The following is a 22909-nucleotide window of genomic DNA, read 5'->3' on the forward strand; positions in this document are numbered from 1 at the left end:
TCTGGGTCACCAGGTGGCTAGTGCATGAAAAATAGAGATAGAAAACATTCAAGGGGGATGTGGTATCTGAGTTATCATATATATACAGGAGGTAGCCTTTGCTGGAGAGATGAGAACAAACAAAGAAATTAAAAAGAGAATAATTATTGTTAAAAAACAAAACAAAAAACTTGCCGAGACATTTTGGCAGCCTTACCAGTTGAGTGAGAGAGAATCTGAAAACAGTGTTCGCAAAAGTGGCAATCATACATATGTTGCTTTTGTTGTGTTGTAGAAACAGTGGCTTATATTGCAGGAAGCTATACAACAAAACATTGATTCACAGGACCAGATTCTCACTTGGTGTAATTAGATCTATGCTGTGTTTTATTTGGCACCAGCAGGCCATTGAAAAAAATTGTTGCCGGTATTCCCCATTCTTTAAAAGGCTCTTGTCTTCTGTCTATTCAGGTATTACACACCGTGTGTGTGTGTGTGTGAGAGAGAGAGAGAGAGAGAGAGAGAGAGATGCTACCATTCATAGAACTTTTGTTGTTGGTTTGCATTAGGAGCAGGGAGGTCTAGAAAAGTGTTGGTAACAAAACTTTAGAGACAGTTCCCCATTTCAAGTATAATGCATTGTTTCAGGCAGTGTTGATGGTGTGCAGTGTCCCAGACTTCAGCTCTTGTAGCAGTTGCAACAGCATGTTTCCCACTTCTCCCCTCCCAGCCTCCAACCCACAAATCACTAAGAATGAAGCAGTTGACTCAGAGGTTCACTAATTGTTGGTAATGTGGCAGGATGGCTGCATCCACAGTTGGATGAGCATGGAAGCATCTCATTCTGAGGAGTACAAAGTATTCAGAACAGTGCAGATGCTGTTTGCACCTCTGTAAAGATGGGACACGGGTGGCGCTGTGGGTTAAACCACAGAGCCCAGGACTTGACGATCAGAAGGTCGGTGGTTCAAATCCCTGCGACGGGGTGAGCTCCCATTGCTCGGTCCCTGCTCCTGCCAACCTAGCAGTTCGAAAGCATGTCAAAGTACAAGTAGATACCGTATTTTCGCCCCATAGGACGCACCGGCCCATAGGACGCACCTAGTTTTTTGGGGGGGAAATAAAGGGAAAATTTTTTTATTTCCCCCCAGGTGTGCTGCGCTAATCCCGAAGCTTGGGGCGTGCGGAGCTCAGCGCACCCCAAGCTTCTGGGTGCTGGCAAGGTCTCCGCTAGCCGTGGGAGAGCCGCGCAACTTCGCACGGCTCTCCCACAGCTAGCGGACCGCTGCGCTAATCCCGAAGCTTGGGGCGTGCGGAGCTCAGCGCGCCCCAAGCTTCTGGGTGCATGCAAGCTCTCCGCTAGCCCTTGGAGAGCTGGGTCTCCCACGGCTAGCGGATAGCTTTCTGAAGCCTGGAGACCGAGAGGGGTCGGTGCGCACTGACCCCCCCTCGCTCTCCAGGCTTCAGCGAAAGCCTGCATTCTCTCCATAGGACGCACACACATTTCCCCTTCATTTTTGGAGGGGAAAAAGTGCGTCTTATAGGGCGAAAAATACGGTAAATAGGTACCGCTCTGACAGGAAGGTAAACGGCGTTTCCGTGCGTTGCTCTGGTTCACCAGAAGAGGCTTAGTCATGCTGGCCACAGCTGTACGCCGGCTCCCTCGGCCAATAAAGGAAGATGAGCACCGCAACCCCAGAGTCGTTCGCAACTGGACCTAATGGTCAGGGGTCCCTTTACTTTTACCTTTAAAGATGGAGGGCATTTCACTGTTTGAAAGGCCTACTTCTTAACTGTATACAGTAAGCCTTTCCATTTCTCCTATCTACCAACCTTCAGAGAAGCAGCCAACAGCCACTTGGTGTGGAACATTTTCATGTCAGAGACAGCTGATCAAAAGTGAATGAGTATTCTGGGGTAGGGAGTAAACCCTCATGTCTATTCATCGGTATTGTGCAAATTTCTCCTAACAAACTCATTTTTATATGCAGTTTTGACTACACATTTTTGCAAACTATTTCCTCTAACACAATTCATTTTTCTGTGTTATTTTCATTAACACCTTCATGTGTGCACACACTTCCCTTGACCTGTGCTATTTTGTAAACTGGGATTGGAAAACTGTCACAAAATTCAGGTAAGTGCAAATTTTAAAGGACAGTTGTGGATAGATTTGGTAGATTCAGCTTTTAACGTGTACCGAACGTCCTTTATCTATCTAACTTGAATATAAAACAATACACAAACCAAAACACAGCCGTCCTTTGAAATTCTCCTAATTTTTGCAATGCATTTTGTCAGACAATGGGTACAAAAATGCGTGTACTAGGGTACAGTACACCAGTGTGTCTATATGTGAAAATAACATGCAAAAATGCATTTTATTTCTGCTTCAGTCGGTGGAACTGCCACTACTGCAGGTGCTACAAAATGCATTTGTAAGTACTCAGTTGTTCAGTGTCAACACCAACACTTGGGGAAATAATTCCCTGCCTATTAAGATCAAGCTTTGTATTCTTTTCGGCACCTGCCAAAAACATTCTTGTTTAGACAAGCCTAGAAATAGTTAGTTTTTTAACTCCTGGTGTGTTTTAATGTTTTTTTAAAAATAAAAATAAAAAAATCCTGGTTTTATGGTTCTTTTTGTAAACTACTTTGAAGTTTTCTTTACAATCAAGCAGTGTATAATTTTTTGATAAATAAACAAATAATATTAGGAAAGAATGCATTAGGCAAAATCGCATACAAAAATGAGAAATTAGCATATCATGAGAAATCAGCACTAAAATACTGATGGACTTTTCAAGAAAGGAGTTTGCAAATGGATGTGGAAATGTTGGGAAGTGAACTTTAGATTGGAAAAGTGACACACTTACAGGAAACCAACAGATTTGCTTATCCCTAACAGCGTATTTGGTTCTGTAAAATGGTACGTGAATTCACATCAGTTGCTGTTTTGTTTAGCAGCCCACTGTATGTAGTATACTGACCTGGGGTGGCAATGAATGTTTATAGCCAGTTGTAAATCTCTTGCATAATAGGCAATTATAATAGGCCAGCTAACAAGCACCCTTACCCTCACCCTGATTATAGCTGTGCAAACAACACTGTGAGAATAATGGCTTCTTTTGTCCAAGAGCTCAGTGGTACTAAGAACTAGGTTGCTTCCCTAAAGCTAAAGTTAGAAGCCCACAGGAATGAAATAAACAACCAGCTTGATCTATGTTAACCTTGACCTTGTTAGATGCAATTTGACTTTTAATGATCTACAATTAAAATTCAAGCCTCAAATAATCCAAAACAGTCCTTTCTTCTTCGCCTTCGCCTTCTGCTTAACAACTTTCTGGCATTATAACGAACTTCAGATAATGAATGGATCATTAGTGCAATCAGGTTTCTTTGTTCTTTTTCTTTAATCAGCAACTGGCAATTTTGAATGTTTGTTTTTTAGGGAGGGGGAAGAACAGGAGAGGCTGAACATTGCCTATGGTAGCTTTTATTTGTTCTCTGTTTATGTTATTTAGGCTATGAGTCCTGTGGCTCCTGTAGCCAAACCCAAAATGTACCATTGCTTATGTATTTAAAACCAAAACAGCATCACAAATACAAAAGGGAAGTATTGCCTGGCTTGGGGAAATCATAAAAAGGTAAAAAGGTAAGGACCCCTGGACAGTTAAGTCCAGTCAAAGGTGACTATGGGGTTGCGGCCCTCATCTCGCTTTCAGGCCAAGGGAGCCGGCGTACAGCTTCCGGGTCATGTGGCCAGGCTGACTAAACCGCTTCTGGCGTAATGGAACACCGTGATGGAAACCAGAGTGCACGGAAACGCCGTTTACCATCCCACCACAGTGGTACCTATTTATCTACTTGCACTGGTGTGCTTTCGAACTGCTAGGTTGGCAGGAGCTGGGACAGAGCAACAGGAGCTCACCCCATCATGGGGATTCGAACCGCCGACCTTCTGATTGGCAAGCTCAAGAAGCTCAGTGGTTTAGTTCAGTATCACATGTGTCCCAATTATAAGATTTGCAGAAGTACAAAAAATATGGAAGGGGCAGCAGCTAAAGGATAAGCGAGGAATGGGCATGCTCAGTGGCCACAGAATCCTGACTGTTGGGGGACATGAGGGAGCAGGATTGCCAACTTGGTCCCGCCACCATGGGTGCCCGGGGCCATGTGTGCCATACAGTGTGCATGGCTCTGGCACTGAAATTTGTGGGTGCCCAGCCCTTTCATGCTCGGGCACCCAGGTCCCCAGGGAGTTGGCACCTATGTGGGAGAGGGATGGTGAAATTGGTTTTTTCACTCTTTAACAGCAGCCCTACACAGCATTTTATTATAGGAATAAAGGACATATGATTAGAGGCTATGCAACCTGGTATCCCTCACAACCTGCTTCAATAAAGAGCAGAGGACAGTTGTATGATGTGCAAATAGTGCCCTAGCAGACCCTGGGTATGTAAACAGAGACTCAGCTGGCAAGCAGTTTTTCTGGAAGTTAACAGAGTAGTAAACCACTTGATTTATCGTCTCCTCCAGGTGAGATTGGCTCTGCTGCCTTAAACACATGTGAAAAAAGACAAGATTGATGCTCCATAAAAGTAGCAGGGAAGAGTCATAGCTTTGGAGCTATGCAAAAGGTCCCAGCATCAGTTCCTGGCGTCTTCAGGTAGGGCTGGGAAACGCTCTTTTCTGAAACCCTGGAGATCTGCTGTTAGTCAGTGCAGATAGCAATGTTACATGCAGCCCAGTCTTCAAGCAGCGAGAGAGGTCAGTGGTGCCAGCACACTGGTTTCCTTAGAACAGGGGTGGGGGAACTGGATCTGAGCAACAGACCAGCTGGGTAACTGCCCCCTGCCTCCCTCCAGAGGCCAAGTTTGACAGGTGGGCTGCCTGCCCACCAGTCTGTCTCCTGAAGCCACAAGGATCCTGCAGGGATGTAAAGCCCATATACTTCAGTGGAACCTGTGCCCAAACAGATGTGCACAGAATTGCACCCTTAGCTACTCTTTCAGCATCATGGAGCAAGCTCCTCTTACATTATCCTGGTGGCATGGGGGCTACTGCATCACAAACCAGCTTTGGGTGGTGTTTTAAGGGTTGATATTGTTGTCGGAGAGAATATGAGGCTCATCACTCATGTCCCAGGGCTGCTCGCAATTATCCTGATGGCACTAACAAGAGAAGGACTACCATGGGAGAATGGCTCCCATGCCAGCAGCATATCATCTTGATATCACAATCTTGATTGTGAGTGAGTGTGTAATACATGTATGTATGTCTGTCTGTCTGTCTATCTATCTATCTATCTATCTATCATCTATCTATCTATCTATCTATCTATCATCTATCTATCTATCTATCTCTATCCAGCTATCTATCTATCTATCTATCTATCTATGAATGAAGATCCCTGGGAAAATTAAAACTAACTGAGTTTGTGTCTTTAGCGGGTAGCACTGTGAGTTAAACCACAGAGCCTAGGACTTGCTGATCAGAAGGTTGGCGGTTCGAATCCCTGCAATGGGGTGAGCTCCCGTTGCTCAGTCCCTGCTCCTGCCAACCTAGCAGTTCGAAAGCACGTCAAAGTTCAAGTAGATAAATAGGTACCGCTCCGGCGGGAAGGTAAACGGCGTTTCCGTGCGCTGCTCTGGTTGGCCAGAAGCGGCTTTGTGGTGCTGGCCACGTGACCCGGAAGCTGTATGCCAGCTCCCTCGGCCAATAAAGCGAGATGAGCGCCGCAACCCCAGAGTCGGTCATGACTGGACCTAATGGTCAGGGGTCCCTTTACCTTTACCTTTAAGCTCCCCTCTCTTCCTCCAAGGAGAACAGGTTTAATTTTGCATCCTTTCAAAGAGGCAAAATCAAACAAGTCTGGAAATAGAGGAGGGGTAGCCAACATGGTAGCTTCCAGCTGCTGTTGGACTCCAACTCTCATCAGCCCTGCCCAGCATGGCCAAAGGTCAGGGATGATGGGAGTTGAAGTCCAACAACATCTGGCCAGTACCACAATGGAAAATACGCCGCATTTCACCAAAGCAAAATACAATATATAATTACATAACTGTTGTCAGTATTGTCTGTTAGAGACAAACCATTTGACCACCCATGGAAGTGGACAGAGTATTTTGAGAACTCTGGGGGCTGGGACCAGATTTTTCTGGGGGTGATCTTTTTAAATGAGAGGCGTATGAAGGATTTGTTTTTTTTCTTTGCTTTACCAAAAGAAAGGGGGGGGGGCAACCTTGCCAATTCAGGCAACAGTATGACTGGTCTCAGCAGCTGGGCCACATTCCAGATACAGAGAACTCCTGGGAGCCACAGTACATCATTATGTAGCAGCAGTCGTAGGGAGATTCCTCAAGAGTGCCTTTGGGGATGATGTTACATCACAGTGTAGTGTCATTCCAATCAGCCTTCTGCCCCTGAAATGCAGCTGAGCCGCCGGTTGAAATGACAGAAAAGCCTTTAATTTTTATTTATTTTTTTGTTTTGATAAAAGAAAGAAGAAGAAACCCTTCTCTGCCTTGTATGTAAAGGTAAAACCCCCACCCAAATGATATAATCAGTGATATAATAGATCTTTAAATGTATGGGGCGAGTGAGGCACCTTAAGACTCAATACCATTATTTTCCCCTTCAGTTGTTTTTAATCCAAACCAGCTGAGGTTTCCGCCCCGCCCCCCCCCCCCCAAGTAGCGCTAGATATAGGGACTTTATATCCAATTGGAGAACAACAAGCAGGAAAGGGGTTAAATCGTTTCTCCTTGCCCGCAATGTTCTTGTCCAGGTGTGTTCTTTTCCCTGTTAGCACTGGCAATGTGAAAATGAAACCTTATCAAATGGGGGAGGGGGGGCCAAATTTCGCAGCAATCTCTCTTTTTAACTGTATACCTCTAAACATACAAACCTGGGCACAGAGGGGCACATCACTCCTATCTCTGTCAGACTTGTCAGCAAGCTTGTCGGTTTTCAAAAGAGAGATGTAGTTCCTGCACCTGATTCAAGCGTATTCCGTCCCTTTGGGATATAAAGGTCAAAGCAGAAGCTGCAGACTTATGTGGTGAAAAATGACAGACTACTTCAGTCGTGTTCTTTTCCCACTTCCTCTTGAGTCTGAAAAGGCACCAGAATATCTTGCTCAGCAGCTCCCCTGCCCCCCCCAAAGGAGTTCTTCTTAGATCACAGATGTACTCTGTACCCCACCATATATTAAAATTTTGGTCTTCAGCAGCCAAAAGGTACTGTGCATAGGAATTAATTAATATATCACAGTTGCTTGTATTTATATTTATCTTTGCATTTAACTGGAGGAAATCCTTGCCAATTTTTCTATCCAAATCAACCCATCTGCTTAGATCTCCCCTCCCAACCTGCTACTCTCCCAAGGGGGGGGGGGAGGAGTGGGGAAGTGGCAGCATTTGTTAGGGGAAAAAACTCCAAAATGTCAGGCAGAAACAACATAACACAGAGACAGTGCCAGATTTATGCACACAGTACAGTTTTATGCACAGCTTAGGACCTCAGATGTATGTGGGGGGAGACCCTAAATACTTTTAAAAAACAGTTCGGTTTTCAAGTATTGCATAATCACTTCAAAAATGAAGGAAACGGGATGCAGCCTAAGACAGACATTATCTTTTTAGAGACCCTGTTTTTAAATGTAGGGCTAGCCCAAAGAGAAATCAGAACGTAGCATAATTATTTACAGCAATGTTTGTGAACGGGGGGGGGGGAAATACAATAGCAAATACTGCTGTTATTCACATGCACAATTTCTGTTCCTGACATTCAGAAGACATCTTAAGGCAGCCCTGTTCAGGGAAGTTTTTAATGTGTGACATCTTGGTGTATTTTTGGTCTTTGTGGAAGCCGCCCAGAGTGGCTGGGGAAACCCAGGCAGATGGGCGGAGTACAAATAATAAATTATTATTATTATTATTATTATTATTATTATTATTATTATTATTCACATAGGTATTACGAATCTATTGTTTTGGCTTACCATGTCACACAAACTGGGTCTATGGATTGTTTTGGATAAAATCAGCTCCAAAAATCTTTTTAAAGGAAGGGGAAGAATTTTTTCTCTCTCTCTTTTTTTCTTTCAGTGCATAGTTTGGGACTGGGATTCCAATGGCAAGCATGACTTCATTGGAGAATTCAGTTCAACATTCAAGGAGATGCGAGGAGCCCTGGAAGGGAGACAGGTAGGCTCAGGTGAATGTGTGCCATTTAAAAGCAACAGCAGAATTAAAAGATTAACCTTTTCAATCCATAGCCAGCAGAGTTTAATGTGTGGGCTGCCTTGCCAAACATGCAGTCCCTTGTATTGCAGTGATATGAGCATTCAAGCCAGCTTTTCACTAGGGTGAATTCCAGATGGTTGGTTGTCTGATTTGTTTGCACAAAGCTTGCAGGGACGTTAGATTATATTAGCTGTTTATTGAGCATTCAATCTGATTTGCTTGCAGGAATGTTGTATGACACTGTGTCAAACAAGTGCTACTCACACTTTTCTGCGCATTTCCTCATCACTTTTTCTGATTGCATAAAGTCTGAAATTAGCTTTAATTGTACTGCCTAAATTTGCTACTATATTATTGATTCCCACCAGAAAATGGTGACAGTCTGAAAGCACCTTAGGTGCTTAAGACAATTTCATAAAAGTAATGTGGACAAAAGGGGACGAAATGGAGGCAGTGAGAGATTTTACTTTCTTGGGCTCCATGATCACTGCAGATGGTGACAGCAGTCACGAAATTAAAAGACACCTGCTTCTTGGGAGAAAAGCAATGACAAACCTAGGGACATCACCTTGCCAACAAAGGTCCATATAGTTAAAGCTATGGTTTTCTCAGTAGTGATGTATGGACATGAGAGCTGGACCATAAAGAAGGCTGATCGCCGAAGAATTGATGCTTTTGAATTATGGTGCTGGAGGAGACTCTTGAGAGTCCCATGGACTGCAAGAAGATCAAACCTATCCATTCTTAAGGAAATCAGCCCTGAGTGCTCACTGAAAGGACAGATCCAATACTTTGGCCACCTCATGAGAAGAGAAGACTCCATGGAAAAGACACTGATGCTGGGAAAGATTGAGGGCACAAGGAGAAGGGGACGACAGAGGACGAGATGGTTGGATAGTGTTCTCAAGCCTACCAGCATGAGTTTGACCAAACTGCGGGAGGCAGTGGAAGACAGGAGTGCCTGGCGTGCTCTGGTCCATGGGGTCACAAAGAGTCGGACACGACTAAATGACTAAACAACAACAATGTGGACAAAAAGTGATTAGAATGCACACTAAAAACTCTAGACTTCTATTTTATTAGACTGTGAAATGAGCTAATTGTTTACAGGAGGACTAGTCTTCTTACAAAACCATGTAAACCATTTTGTTTGTAGTAGGGCTGGAAATAACACTAAGGCAGCAAGGCCTGTCTGCACCCAGGGTGGCTGAGAACTTATATGGGGTCCAGAGCAAATCTGATACTCATTGTGCCCCGGGACTAGATGCAAGGAGCCAATTTAACACCAAACCTTTACATGAAAGAGCCAGCTATATGGCAAATATGTGACAGGGCTCATGCAGAACACTGGATAAGCGCTTTATCCAGTGGTGGCTGGTGGCCATTGAGACTAATAGTGCGGAAGGCAAGAGAGGCCAACAGGAAGTGGAGTCAGAACCAACGACAAACAAAGCTGGATTATTCTAGGTTTGCTCCGATCCTCCCTGCTGAGTTTCAAGGAACAACACTGAGGCTAAAGAGGAGGAAGCTGACAGGAATCCCCCCCCCCCGGACTGATTGTTCAGTTGGGTTGGGGGGCTAGCTGAGGCTGGTGACCGTGTCTCATTCTTCCCAGTTCTCATTCTTCCTCCTCAGGCTTTATCCATGCCCACCTGTCATCACATTTCAGACCTAGTAGACATCTTAACAAGTAGTCATATGTTGTTTATTTCAGACTGATTCTTCTATAGAAAATAATACAGTTGTTCTCACCACCTCCGCCTTACAGATTGCTTTTTTGCCTCCTGCATCTGCGCTGTGTTAAAATGTCACCGGTGGTTTCAGTGGGAGCCAGAGCTGAGCTAGACTTTAATTGGAATTTCTGAGAAAACTTCTTATTCCTCCCTGGGTAGATGACCTCCCACTTTATCAGGTCAACTTATTAGCAACCTTTAGATCTAGAAAGCTGTCAGTTTGCTTGTGGGAAGGATATTAAGACTTCTGATCCAGCGTGCCAGTGCACATTCTTTTGTTTCTCTGCAGTAGTGACACTGATGCTTCATGGGTGAAGGGAGTGCTTCTCCCCTCCATCCCACTCATTCTGGTTTTCCCCCTACTCCCCTAGAAGGAAAACATTTTGGAGGGGTCTAATCCTCATTCTGAATCTTTAGGCCACTAAGTTGAGTTGAGACTCACCATTGAGTCATGCCATGACCTAAAGTGGGCTGCATTAGCAGCACAACACACCAGGCAGATAGTATATCATAACCATGTTCAGGAATGGGTCCCCAAATGCATGCATGGCTTGAAGGTTGGTTCCAGGACCAAACTGGCTGAAGACTACTCATAAAGGCCAGGTGAGCTAATATTTCTACTCATTCTCTACTGCCTAAATCAGCCTTTCTCAACCTTGGGTCCCCAGATGTTGTTGAACCACAACTCCCATCATCCCTAGCTAGGAAGCCAGAGCTCAGGGATGGTGGGAGTTGTAGTCCAACAACATCTGGGGACCCAAGGTTCAGAAACACTGGCCTAAATTAACCACACTGAAGGGAGCTTCTGAGCAGATGTGTTTCCTTGCTGCTCTTTAGTTTACTCACATCACTACATTTCATGCACCCCCATAGGTTTCTCTGTTGCCACACTCCCCCCGAAGATCATAGTTAGCCAAAAGAATCTTCTGAGCTCAACAGCTTAGCCAGCTTTCCAAGACTTGCATCTTCCAACAGCTGGTTGCTTCTTTGAAGCTTTCATTCATAATACCTGCTCTATGCAATAGAACAGGCATCCCCAAACCCGGCCCTCCAGCCATTTTGGGACTACATCTCCCACCATCCCTAGCGAACAGGACCAGTGGTCAGGGATGATGGGAGCTGTAGTCCCAAAACAGCTGGATGGCTGAGTTTGGGGGTGCCTGCAACAGAAGAACAATACAATAAGAAGAAAGTAGCACTTTTCTTTCAGCTGGAACTTTCTGGAACTCAGTTCCGGCCCCTCTCAGGTGGGCACCGTTGTCATTATAAGAGAACAGGGGAGGCTTTCATGCTGAGTTCTGGCACCTGTTTCTCTAGAAAAACAGGACAGGAAGTAAGTAACACTTTTTATTAAGTAGGGTGTAGAAACCCTACTTAACTCTGGAACTGGATCCCACAGAGGGCAGTAACGGCACCAACTTGGGTGGCTTTAAAAGAGGATTAGACAAGTTAATCATCATCATCATGATGTTGGTGATGATATATTTATTTATACCCCGCCCATCTGGCTGAGTTCCCCCAGCCACTCTGGGCGGCTCCCAATCGAGTGTTAAAAACAATACAGCATTAAATATTAAAAAACTTCCCTAAACAGGGTTGCCTTCAGATGTCTTTTAAAGATAAGATAGCTGCTTATTTCCTTCACATCTGAGGGGAGGGCGTTCCACAGGGCGGGCGCCACTACCGAGAAGGCCCTCTGCCTGGTTCCCTGTAACCTCACTTCCTGCAATGAGGGAACAGCCAGAAGGCCCTCGGCGCTGGACCTCAGTGTCCGGTATGAATGATGGGGCTGGAGATGCTCCTTCAGGTATACAGGACCGAGGCCGTTTAGGGCTTGAAAAGTCAGACCAACACTTTGAATTGTGCTCGGAAACGTACTGGGAGCCAATGCAGATCTCTCAGGACCGGTGTTATGTGGTCCCGGAGGCCACTCCCAGTCACCAGTCTAGCTGCTGCTAGACTGTTCATGGAGGGCAAGGTTGTCAATGACTACTAGCCATGAAGACTATGTTCCACCTCCATGCTAAGCAGTGTGCCTCTGAATACCAGCTGCTAGGAGTCACAGGTGGGAGAATGCTGTTGTGCTCATGTCCTGCTTGCAAGTTTCCCATAAGCCCCTGGGAGAGGCACTGTGGGCAGGATGCTAAACTAGATGGGTCATGGGTCTTATTAAGTAGGCTCTCGTTGCATTGTTTTGTTGTTGAAAATGAGAAACGACAATCATTTCTGATGAGTGTGTAACGCTGGAATCATTTGTTGTTTCGGTCATTTTTTATTAAGAAATCTGAACTTCTTCACCTTTCTGTTTGGCGACTTCCTACAGTTCCACCCACCCACACAAAACCCTATGGCACACATGTCAGTACATCGTGCACGTAATTGGATTATAAGTTTTGATAAAGGCAATCGAAGGTGCCAAGGAAATTCCTCTGCTCAGCTCAAGGGAGCCAGAGGGGTTTAAAAATAGCCTTTAAAAAGAAGGTGCACCTGGACAGTTAGCAATGGGAATATTATATAAGTGAAAATCTGTTTCTGCGACAGGGGAAAAACAACAAGTAAATGGTTTTTGAGAAAACCTCTAACATTTGCAATCTCCATGGAAATTTCCAGAAGGTGAGGATGTTATTTAACTATGATAGTTTATAATTATTAGTATGTTAAAGTCTAGTCGTACGAACAGTGTCTAATCTCTGGAAGTTCAAAAACAAGTTGGAAAGGAACATTTGAGGCAGGCTTCCTCAACCTCGGCCCTCCAGATGTTTTTGGCCTACAACTCCCATGATCCCTAGCTAGCAGGACCAGTGGACAGGGATGATGGGAATTGTAGTCTCAAAACATCTGGAGGGCTGAGGTTGAGGAAGCCTGATTTGAGGTGTCAAAACTAGATGTATTTTCTATATTAACAGTGAAATCCTGTGTATGGCTACTCAGTGGTCAGTGCCATTGAGTTCAGTGGGACTAGCTACCTGGTAAGTATGTGCTGGATTTCAGCGTAAACAGGATAATATTTCCTACATGACACCTCCATAATTTTAATTATGGAGGAAAAACTAGTTTTCATGTATCTGAGGCAGGCAATATAACAATACAATAGCCTTGCATTTCTTAGAGGTTGTTGTTGTTGTTATGTGGTACATACAGAATAAGGCCTCTTGGACTTTCAATTCATTGTAGTTAAAATACTGTAAAAATCCAGAAATATTCTAAACATTTAAACATGTCTTCTAAATTATCTCCACAGGGCATCCAAATGTTATGTCACTTTTGTACATAAAATTCTCATTTCCAAAAAAATAAAAATAAAATCTCATGTTTAATAACAAAATGGCTCATTAGCTGACATCGTGAGATTGATCTGGCAGGGCTTCCAACTCCAAAATTTGTCTGCTTTATTACTGAAGAACTCTCTGTCAGTTCACCCGAGTGCAAGGAATCTCACTTGTGTTTGTAAAATGGGCGCAGTGGTGCTTGGAAAGAGGTGCTTGACAAATCCTGGGAGTCTAATTTCGTACACAGCACTGGCTGAAGACATTTTGCTGCCTGAGGCAAAGGACAAGGTGATACCGCCCTCATCTCCCATGCCTTGTACAAAAGGTGACCAGCTGAATCTGACTAAAGCACTGGGGTTCCCATATATCTTAATTTACAGTCCTCTGTTTGAAGGTCTGTCCACTCCAGTCCTAGTCCAGCTTAAAGAGATGAAACCATAAGAAGGGAGAGCAGGAGTGGCTTAGAAGTTTCCCAGAACTACCCAAACTGTACAGAAATTTATTCATGTATGCGACTACAGTGGCAAGAATGTTACTTCCCCAGAAATGGAAAGAAGTCCCAGCAAATGAGGAATGGATACAAAAACTTATGGAATATGCAGAAATAGTGAAACTTACCGGAATAATAAGAAATCAAAACAACAAACATTTTATGGAAAAGAATGGAAATGGTTTGTGGAATATTTACAAACTGTAAACAGATAAGAACATTGGCAGGATTATTGTAATAACCTGCAGTTTTGTAAGGGTATATATATTTAAAGTAGATGAATAAATGAGCAAATTAAGTTAATTTGTACATGCAAAAAATATTAAAAATAAATTTGAGAAACCGCAGGAAGGGGGGGAAGGAAGTTTCAAAATGTTAAAATGATTGTAAAATTATTGAAATGTATAAAACTGAAAATTATAAATAAAATATGTAAAAAAGAAGTTTCGCATCATCAGTTAGCACCTGGCCAGCAACCAATCAGACCTGATCATAATCTTTCCTACTATGGTGAGATGTGCAGTATTTCTATTTAAACTGTAAAAATTAACTCTGATGTTAGTAATTACTTCTAAATTTGCATCTGTTTGTATAAATTAGCATAAGCAAATGTTGTGGAAATGGGTGTCCACATAGCACACAGGACTACTTGTTGTTGTTGTTATCCTCACCCTTCACCCTAACGTCTGACATCTGGGCAGATATGAACTATTAGACTAGTACATCCCTGTCAAATTTGCTTCCCACCAGCGTTTTGGTAAACCATCAATTAAGATACAGTATATCAGATCTGAAAGGAGGGGCTGAACTTGAGCAAGTACTCCAGAGATCAGAAAGCAATAAAAAATAAATGAAGATGTTGGAAAAATTCCCAGAAACATGTGGTCCTGTCTGTTACCTCGACTGGAAAAGAGAATTAATTCACAAGATGAATAATTTGAATTCCTGGGGAAGCTGGGCCACATTCCGCTATCTGGGCCAGGCAGAGTATGGAAATGTCCCTCTTGTTAAATTTGTTTAGTTATCAGATCCATCTGCAGGATCAAAGACAGCAGTGTTTAAAAAAGAGCATGTTTTAACCTTTGTTGTTGTTTAGTCGTTTAGTCGTGTCCGACTCTTCGTGACCCGATGGACCAGAGCACGCCAGGCACTTCTGTCTTCCACTGCCTCCCGGCAGTTTAGCCTCCCGGCAGTTTAGCTGGGTGCTATACACTCAAAACAGCAGCCTGAGTGGGGGACTTGGGTGGCGCTGTGGGTTAAACCAAAGAGCCTAGGACTTGCCGATCAGAAGGTCGTTGTTCAAATCCCCACGGCGGGGTGAGCTCCCGTTGCTCGGTCCCTGCTCCTGCCAACCTAGCAGTTCAAAAGCACACCAGTGCAAGTAGATAAATAGGTACCGCTCTGGCGGGAAGGTAAACGGCGTTTCCGTGCGCTGCTCTGGTTTGCCAGAAGCGGCTTATTCATGCTGGCCACATGACCCAGAAGCTGTACGCTGGCTCCCTCGGCCAATATAGCAAGATGAGAGCCGCAACCCCAGAGTTGGCCACAACTGGACCTGATGGTCAGGGGTCCCTTTACCTTTACCTTATACACTAAGAACAGCAGCCTGAGTGGCTCATGGCCAGATGACCAAAAGATGAAAATCCAAAGAGCACCAGCAGAAGAAAAGGAAAAGATGTGCGATATTTATTTGCAGCAGCACTGCTTATATATTACATACTAGTTATCGTGTCCTGCGGATGAGGTGATGGCTCCTTTTAGAACAGCATCATATTTGGTCCAAAGTTGTGGACACATAAAAAGAGGGGAGACAACATGTCCCATCTGCAGCTCAGTGTGCAGAGTGGAATCTCCCATGTGGGCAGTGAGACCACAAGATTGGTTGGCATAGCAGAGTAAAATTGATGGCCAAGGCCCAAGGGGTTGTCTTATTGACACATTTTCACTGGCCCCGCCATTCCCTTTGGTTTATGCGCAGGTCTGGAGAACCTGTGCCTCACCAGATGTTGTTGGACGCCCAACTCCCATCAGCACGACGCAACACATCCAATGATTATAGGAGTTGTAGTCCGACAACATACCCATATCTGAAGAAGCGTGCATGCACACGAAAGCTCATACCAATAACAAACTTAGTTGGTCTCTAAGGTGCTACTGGAAGGAATTTTTAAATTTTGTTTCAACATACCCATAGCTGGTGTCTTCCAATCCCTTACAATGCCTGTGTTTGCAGAAAATGTGTTTAATTCCTTAACTTCAACGGGAGTAAAGCCAGCTAAGTGCAAATTGTCCCTTTAAGCAATTTGTGACTCCAGCACTAATGGCTTTACCCTGGGGTAAGTGGTTGAGTTTTTTAAACAGCATAACACAGTTTAATAGTTTATGGAAGCAAATGAGACCCACTAATGGATTATAAACACTGAAGCATGATAACATCAAGGAGATGTATGCTCTGTCCATATATACGTGCTAGATTGAAAAACAAATTTGCATTGACTCAAATAGGACTACATTGATAAAATAAGCATTCTGGCTTGACTGGTTAGGGGACTAAAGCACTTTCACTGAGGCAGTGCACAACAGCTTAAATAGCCATAGCTGTATTTTTGTGTATGCATTTTATATATTTAGAAATTTATACAAACCTGGCTCGCACTTCAAAGTACAGCTGATGACAATGGGTTGTCTTATGAAGCATTTACACAGGCTTTGCCTTTCCATTTGGTCTACAGCAGGGCTTGGGGAATCTGCGGGTTCCTCATCCCTATACATCATGGACCTTCAATCTGCTCCAACAAGGCATCAGAGTTAGCCTAATGTTTGAATAGCTTGCAGAGGGGCATGCCAAATCAGTGTTTGCAATGGCACTTGTAAAAAAAATAAATAGATATGCAGGTGTTTTACTTTGCAGAAGGTCTCGGATAAGGGATAATTCCCTCCTGATTGGCTGGTGTTTAGAAATGTCTTTAGCTTTGGACTGTTTCATGTGATTTCTGTTTTCATCGGCAGAGCGCACATTATGCAACTTGAATAAATTATTCAGATTCTTACATGAAACGGCTTTCATGCTCCCGGTTTGTGTCTTCACAGGTACAGTGGGAGTGCATAAACCCCAAGTACAAAGTAAAGAAGAAGAATTACAAGAACTCTGGCATTGTCATTCTCAATCTCTGCAAGGTGCTGTCATTTGAACCGATTCACAATATTTAGAATTGGAAGGGTGGTGTGTGTGTGTGTGTGTGTGTGTGTGTGTTTAGCTAAGTTAAGAGCCCAATTGATGAAAGGGAACTGAATTCACTGTAGGCATTTTGTAGACATTGCTATGTTAAAATAAAGTAAAAAAGTACACTGAAACATGTCTCAGAAATTAATTATAGCGAGGGACTCCCAGAGGTAGCATAACAGATGTTGCAGAGTCAAGGTGGATCAGTGTTTTCACTGGGATGACAGTTGTTGTTCAGGAATGTAGTTGCTGCTGATCCTCAGAAACCCATTCTGTTCCCTGTGTGCAATCAAAACACATATAGCTGCTTACCACATGTAGCATGGGGGGGTTGCTTATATATTTATTTCTAGCCCTTTACCCTAAGGTCCCAGGGCCCATAATAATGTCAGGTTGTCAGAGTTGGCCCATAGGGTTGAGGATTAATAAGGATCTGGCCTAAAATAAGCCCCACCCCCACCCCCCGCTCTAAATAAATGCCTTCTTCACAGAAGTACCTTCCCATTTAATACATGAAGAAGTATTTAAGAATGTGCCGTTTAAATCTGAATTTCTGGCTCTCTTCTCTTCCAGATTCACAAGATGCATTCGTTCTTAGACTACATCATGGGTGGCTGCCAAATACAGTTTACAGTAAGTGGTTTTTAAATGGACAGCAGATGAATAGCTTTCACAGTGCTAAATATTTGGTTTTTTCCACACACAGGACAAAATTAGACAACCAGGTACCATTTCCCCCCCATACATCATGTCTTGTATATTTTTGCTGTGTTCACATGGGAGAGTGGCAGCATAATCTATACATGGATATTCAGAAGCAAGTCCCATTATTTTTAATGGGTCTCACTCCCAAGTAAACACATACAGAATTGCAGCCTCAATAAACATTAGACAAAAAGATTTCAAGTTTTAAATTAGTCATTAACACCTTACCTTAATCAAAGTGTGCATTTATTATAGGTGCACTGCATTAACGCGCATAGTGTTTTATGACTGCTCTTGAGATTATATAGTGTTATGTGTATTTTAAACAGTGAATATTGCTTTTAAATGTGTAAAAAGCCTTTTATTTGTGTTTTATCTACTTTTGTTCATATGGCAGGTTTTAAATGCTGGTGCTTGCATGATTCTTGTTTTTGTTCAGCTAAAACCTGACAGCGTGTCAGAATTACTTTGCCTACAAGCAGCTAACAATTGCATAGACAGCAAGTGTTATATTCACTGAAGTCAGATTCAAGAACAACCCTGTTCTGCAGTTATGTCTCTCTTTATGTATTTATCATTACACATCCATGTACATCTAAATGTTTATTCTTTGCATTCCCACTTTACTATTCTAGTTTTGTTGAAAACCACGCTCTTGGGCCGGTATGCAGATATTTCTCATAATTGCCAAGTACAAATGCACACCACACATTTAAAGTACATTTGAAGCATGTGGCTTCCTCAAAGAACCCTGTGAACTACAATGACCTGCACCCTTAACAAACTAGAGTTCCCAGGATTCTTTGGGGGAAGTTGTGTGCTTTAAATGTATGGTGTGGTCTCTCAAATTTATCAAGCAGCAATGAGGTCTTCTTCATGTTTTCACTCTCCATGCTCCTGCAGCAAATCCACTCCGCTTCACAGCAGGGAGGAGTTGCGGTGGACCACAGGACCACCCACTCCCCTCCAGGTTTGGGGGACACAGTCATCTGGCCAGCCAATCCGCTGGCTGGGGAGGCGTGGCTGGGCCCCATTTAAACTGAGGCGCGAGCAGGAGAGCTTCCTCTCGGTTTGCTTCCTCAGTCTCCCGCCCGCCCTCCCTAATTCGCAGGTTTCGATATTGGCCTTGCTATGGACCTTGGTTGGTCGCCGTTGAGGGGCCTGGTAGGAATTTTCCCACTTGGCAAATTGGCAAGGGCCATCTGGTTTTCGCCTACCTCATAGCAATCGTCACAACTTTGTAAGGTTTGGCGGTTAGGCACTGGTTGATCGTGTGATGGGGAGGGGAGGTGTGGCCATCACCTGCCCCTCCAAGCTTAAGGGTATTCCGTTAAAGGAATCTGGGAGTGTGGATCTTGTCCGAAGTCCGGGGCGGGGCTAGGGCCATGCCACGACCCTGTCGGGAACCCAGGGGAACTCGAGTTGGTTTGCATTGACGGGGCTCCCCCTACCAGTGGTTGACCCTTACTGGACTTCCTGCTTGGCAGGCAGCAGTCAGATATAGTTGGGTCAATTCCAATGCCTAATCCAGAGGTCATCAAACTAAGGCCTGCAGGCCGGATACGGCCCACCTGGCTCCTTAATCGGGCCCACGAACTTTGCAGACCCTGCCACCCGCTCGGTCATTATCCAAGGCATTATCCAAGGCATTATCAAGGCCTTTCCACTTCCACCAGTAATCAGGACAGTTGTTTGCATGATTCTTCAGATTCTTCTCTGCTTGTCAGAAACTACGTTGATGACAGTAGCTGGGAAATGGATATGATAAATCAGATTCCCTCTGACACCCCAAAACATAAGCCCAGTAAAACGAGGGGCAGACAAACGTTTGGAAACCTGGTGGCTCAAATCCAGGTAACATTTGTCACAACTAAACCTGGAATCCTGTGTACAGTTACTTGGGAGTTAGTGAACTTAGTGTGTTACAGTTACTGAACTTAGTGTGATTTATTTCTGTTTAGGATTGGGCTGTAGGTTCCAGTGAAACCTATGGATCAAGCTGGGAGTAGGGATGAACGCATCTTTCAATTTTCGGTTCTTTCAGTTGTACATTTTTCCATTCTTAAATTCAGTTCTCCACATTTCTGCAGCAATTGGTGATTTTAAAGAATGTTAATAAAAATTCTTCTTCATTTCTGTGTGTATTTCTCCTCATAAATGTATTTTTGTACTCAGTTTTGACAATGCATTTCTGTATGTTGTTTTCACTAATGTATGCATTTAGAGGCACACTTATTGAAATAGGTGCTTTTTTGTACACATTGCTTGGAGAACTGCATGGCTAAAGTACAAATCTGGTAAGATCACCTTAAAATGCAAGCGGAATCAAATTTCTTCCCCATCCCTGCCTGGGCGTAAGGCACATTGAACTCAATGGGATTTACATCTGGGGAGATAGGCATAGGATTGCCCCGTAAAACACTTTTGCCAAAATAAATTTATTAATCCCAACTTTGGCTGAACAGGGTTCATCCTTTGTGCAAAAGTCTTGTTGCTTAAAATTATTAGCATGATTCCAGTTGTTTTTAAAACGTGTGCGTGCACACACAATTATTGCAATATCCACAGAAGAAAATAGGCCCCATAATTTGATGGGAGCCTTAACGGCATTAAGGACCTGCTTTTTTTTTACTGACAGTTTTTCTCCAAACCACAGGTGCAGAGTTCTGGAGTTACTCCTAAGTCAGCCCACTCTCTTTTTGTTTTCAATTTAATTATGTTTCCATTGAGTTCAAGTTGGGTGCAGACAATGAGCTGCAGCTGTGATCTGAAAGGCTGTTTGATAGGGGAGGGAGCCAAGACGCTAAGCATGGGTTTGCGAACAAAAAGCCATGGTATGATGTACCTGCTAATTTGAAGAGCTAATGAGAGCTTTTGTGGCATCATGCTGGGTGCTCTGAAGATGCTCTGCACATCCTTTGTAAGCACATCATTTTTGGCTGGAAAGAACCTCTCTGATAAATAAAAGCAAATGTGTGGTCCTTTCAGGATCATTTTAAAAGACATCATGATCAAGCCATCCCTTTGAGGGCAGGATGTCTCTATGCAAAAATGTTAAACAAATGCTCTTTGAATCTGGATCTGTGCTGACCAGGGCAATTGGGTGGCATTGCATTAGACGCCAAAGAGAAATAATCTCATAGCTCACATAGCTGAAGTTTCCATGTAGCTCTTTTGAGTACAATGGAAATATGATTCAATTCTGATTCAATTCAAGGGAGGGAATCAGTTGCCCATAAACCTAACGTGATGTGCCCAGACCGGATAACACTTTGTGGGTTGTGTCCACTGTTGGCTCTTCCTTACTTTAAAGTGCATCCACTCACAAATGTTAGGGTACCTGATTTTCACCTATCCACCCCATCCGGCTCCCGGGGATTGGGAGACGCTCTACAGTAGAATGAGATATGACATGGAGCGCTGCAGTAGGCAGGGGAGGAGCTGCAAAAAAATTGACTTGACTCAGTTTGTGCAAGCAGAAGCCCTTTTTCACAAGGGAGATTAATTTCACGTTTAATGGGGAATGTACCTAATTTGCACTTTCCGAAAAAAACATTTGAAGCAAAACAGACTCGTACTTCTCCAAATTTTCCACCCATGAAAGGTATACAAAAATGCAAATACCCAGGGTATAAAGTGTGCCTGCAAATGCATATATTTACAACAGTAACATTCAAAGATGCATTTTAGTAGGGGGAATAGCTGTTTCTATCAGGAAAAATCACATGCAAAAATGTGTAAGGAGAAATTCAAACAAAAATGCTGATAAATTTTCACAAGGACCCCTTTTTACTTTTTTTAAGAAAGCAAACTGATGTAGAGACATGGGGAACTGAACTTAAGACTGGGAAACTGAGAAACTGAGAGATGACCTTTGTGCCCATCTGCTGGGCACAGAGGAGTGGTGGCTGGATACTGATGAGTGGGCAGCAGAAGAAATGGGGTTAGAGACTGACAGACTGACTGACTGACTGACTGACTGGGAAGAAGGGATCAGTGATCTGGCGGGAGCCTGTAACTTCCAGGAGAGGAGAGTCAGAGGCAGGAGAAGCTGCGGGATTGGAGAGATAAGAACAGGTGCAAGAGGAGGGAGATATAGGTCAGGTTGATATAGAGCCAAGGGCTTCCACATCTCCTCCTCCTGCCCCCATGGCAGGCATTAAGTGTTATGTTATGGTTTTGTGACTGGCACCTCCAGCACTCTCTCAAAATTCAAAGTGCACTACCTCCTGGCTGCAAAAGGTGGGTGACCCGTTTTAAGGGGGGGTGTATACACACACACACACACACACACACAGTGGTACCTCAGGTTAAGTACTTAATTCGTTCCGGAGCTCCGTTCTTAACCTGAAACTGTTCTTAACCTGAAGACCACTTTAGCTAATGGGGCCTCCTGCTGCTGCTGCGCTGCCGGAGCACGATTTCTGTTCTCAGCCTGAAGCAAAGTTCTTAAACCGAGGTACTATTTCTGGGTTAGCGGAGTCTGTAACCTGAAGTTTCTGTAACCCGAGGTACCACTGTATATCCATACCTCCATACGCTACAATCTTCAGATAAGGCCTTGCTTATGACATCTTTAGGGGACGCGGGTGGCGCTGTGGGTTAAACCACAGAGCCTAGGACTTGCCGATCAGAAGGTCGACGGTTCGAATCCCCGCGACGGGGTGAGCTCCCGTTGCTCAGTCCCTGCTCCTGCCTACCTAGCAGTTCGAAAACACGTCAAAGTGCAAATAGGTACTGCTCCAGCGGGAAGGTAAACGGCGTTTCCGTGCGCTGCTCTGGTTCACCAGAAGCAGCTTAGTCATGCTGGCCACATTACCAGGAAGCTGTACGCCGGCTCCCTCGGGCAATAAAGGAAGATGAGCACCACAACCCCAGAGTTGGTCACGACTTGACCTAATGGTCAGGAGTCCCTTTACCTATGACATCTTTGCCTTGTGAGACTTGGCTGACAACCACCAACTCTCCTTCCTCTATACTTTCCAGCTGGTTTTTTTTTTTCTTCAGGTAGAAACTTCTTCACTCTTTGTGTGACTAACCCCCCCCCCCTTTTAAACTTCCATTGCATTTTTATTATTTCAGTTCATACGATCATCCCGTTTGTCTTGCATGTTTGTCCTGGTTCACTGAGGAGACTCCACGATGACACAATCCCATTTTCAGTGATCTAGAAAAACACTAAGACATTTCCAAAAAGAGAAACCGTGGGCTCTATAAAAGGTTAAGTAAAACTTTATTTTTACTTTATTTTATTTTTTTAC

General features: G+C 43.9%; 1 protein-coding gene across 5 annotated transcripts in view; it reads left to right on the forward strand.

Moving 5' to 3' along the window:
• CPNE4 (copine 4) overlaps positions 1–22909 on the forward strand; it is a 259861-nt gene that overhangs the window by 215939 nt on the left and 21013 nt on the right. For all 5 annotated transcript variants that reach the window (XM_082193044.1, XM_082193043.1, XM_082193041.1 and 2 more), the window contains 3 exons: positions 8091–8189; positions 16811–16897; positions 17517–17576. In XM_082193044.1, the coding sequence (XP_082049170.1) occupies positions 8091–8189; positions 16811–16897; positions 17517–17576 (246 nt within the window). The remainder of the gene's footprint in view (positions 1–8090; positions 8190–16810; positions 16898–17516; positions 17577–22909) is intronic.

This window comes from Podarcis vaucheri, assembly GCF_965113315.1.
Source record: "Podarcis vaucheri genome assembly, chromosome: 12".
Lineage (NCBI taxonomy): Eukaryota > Metazoa > Chordata > Lepidosauria > Squamata > Lacertidae > Podarcis > Podarcis vaucheri.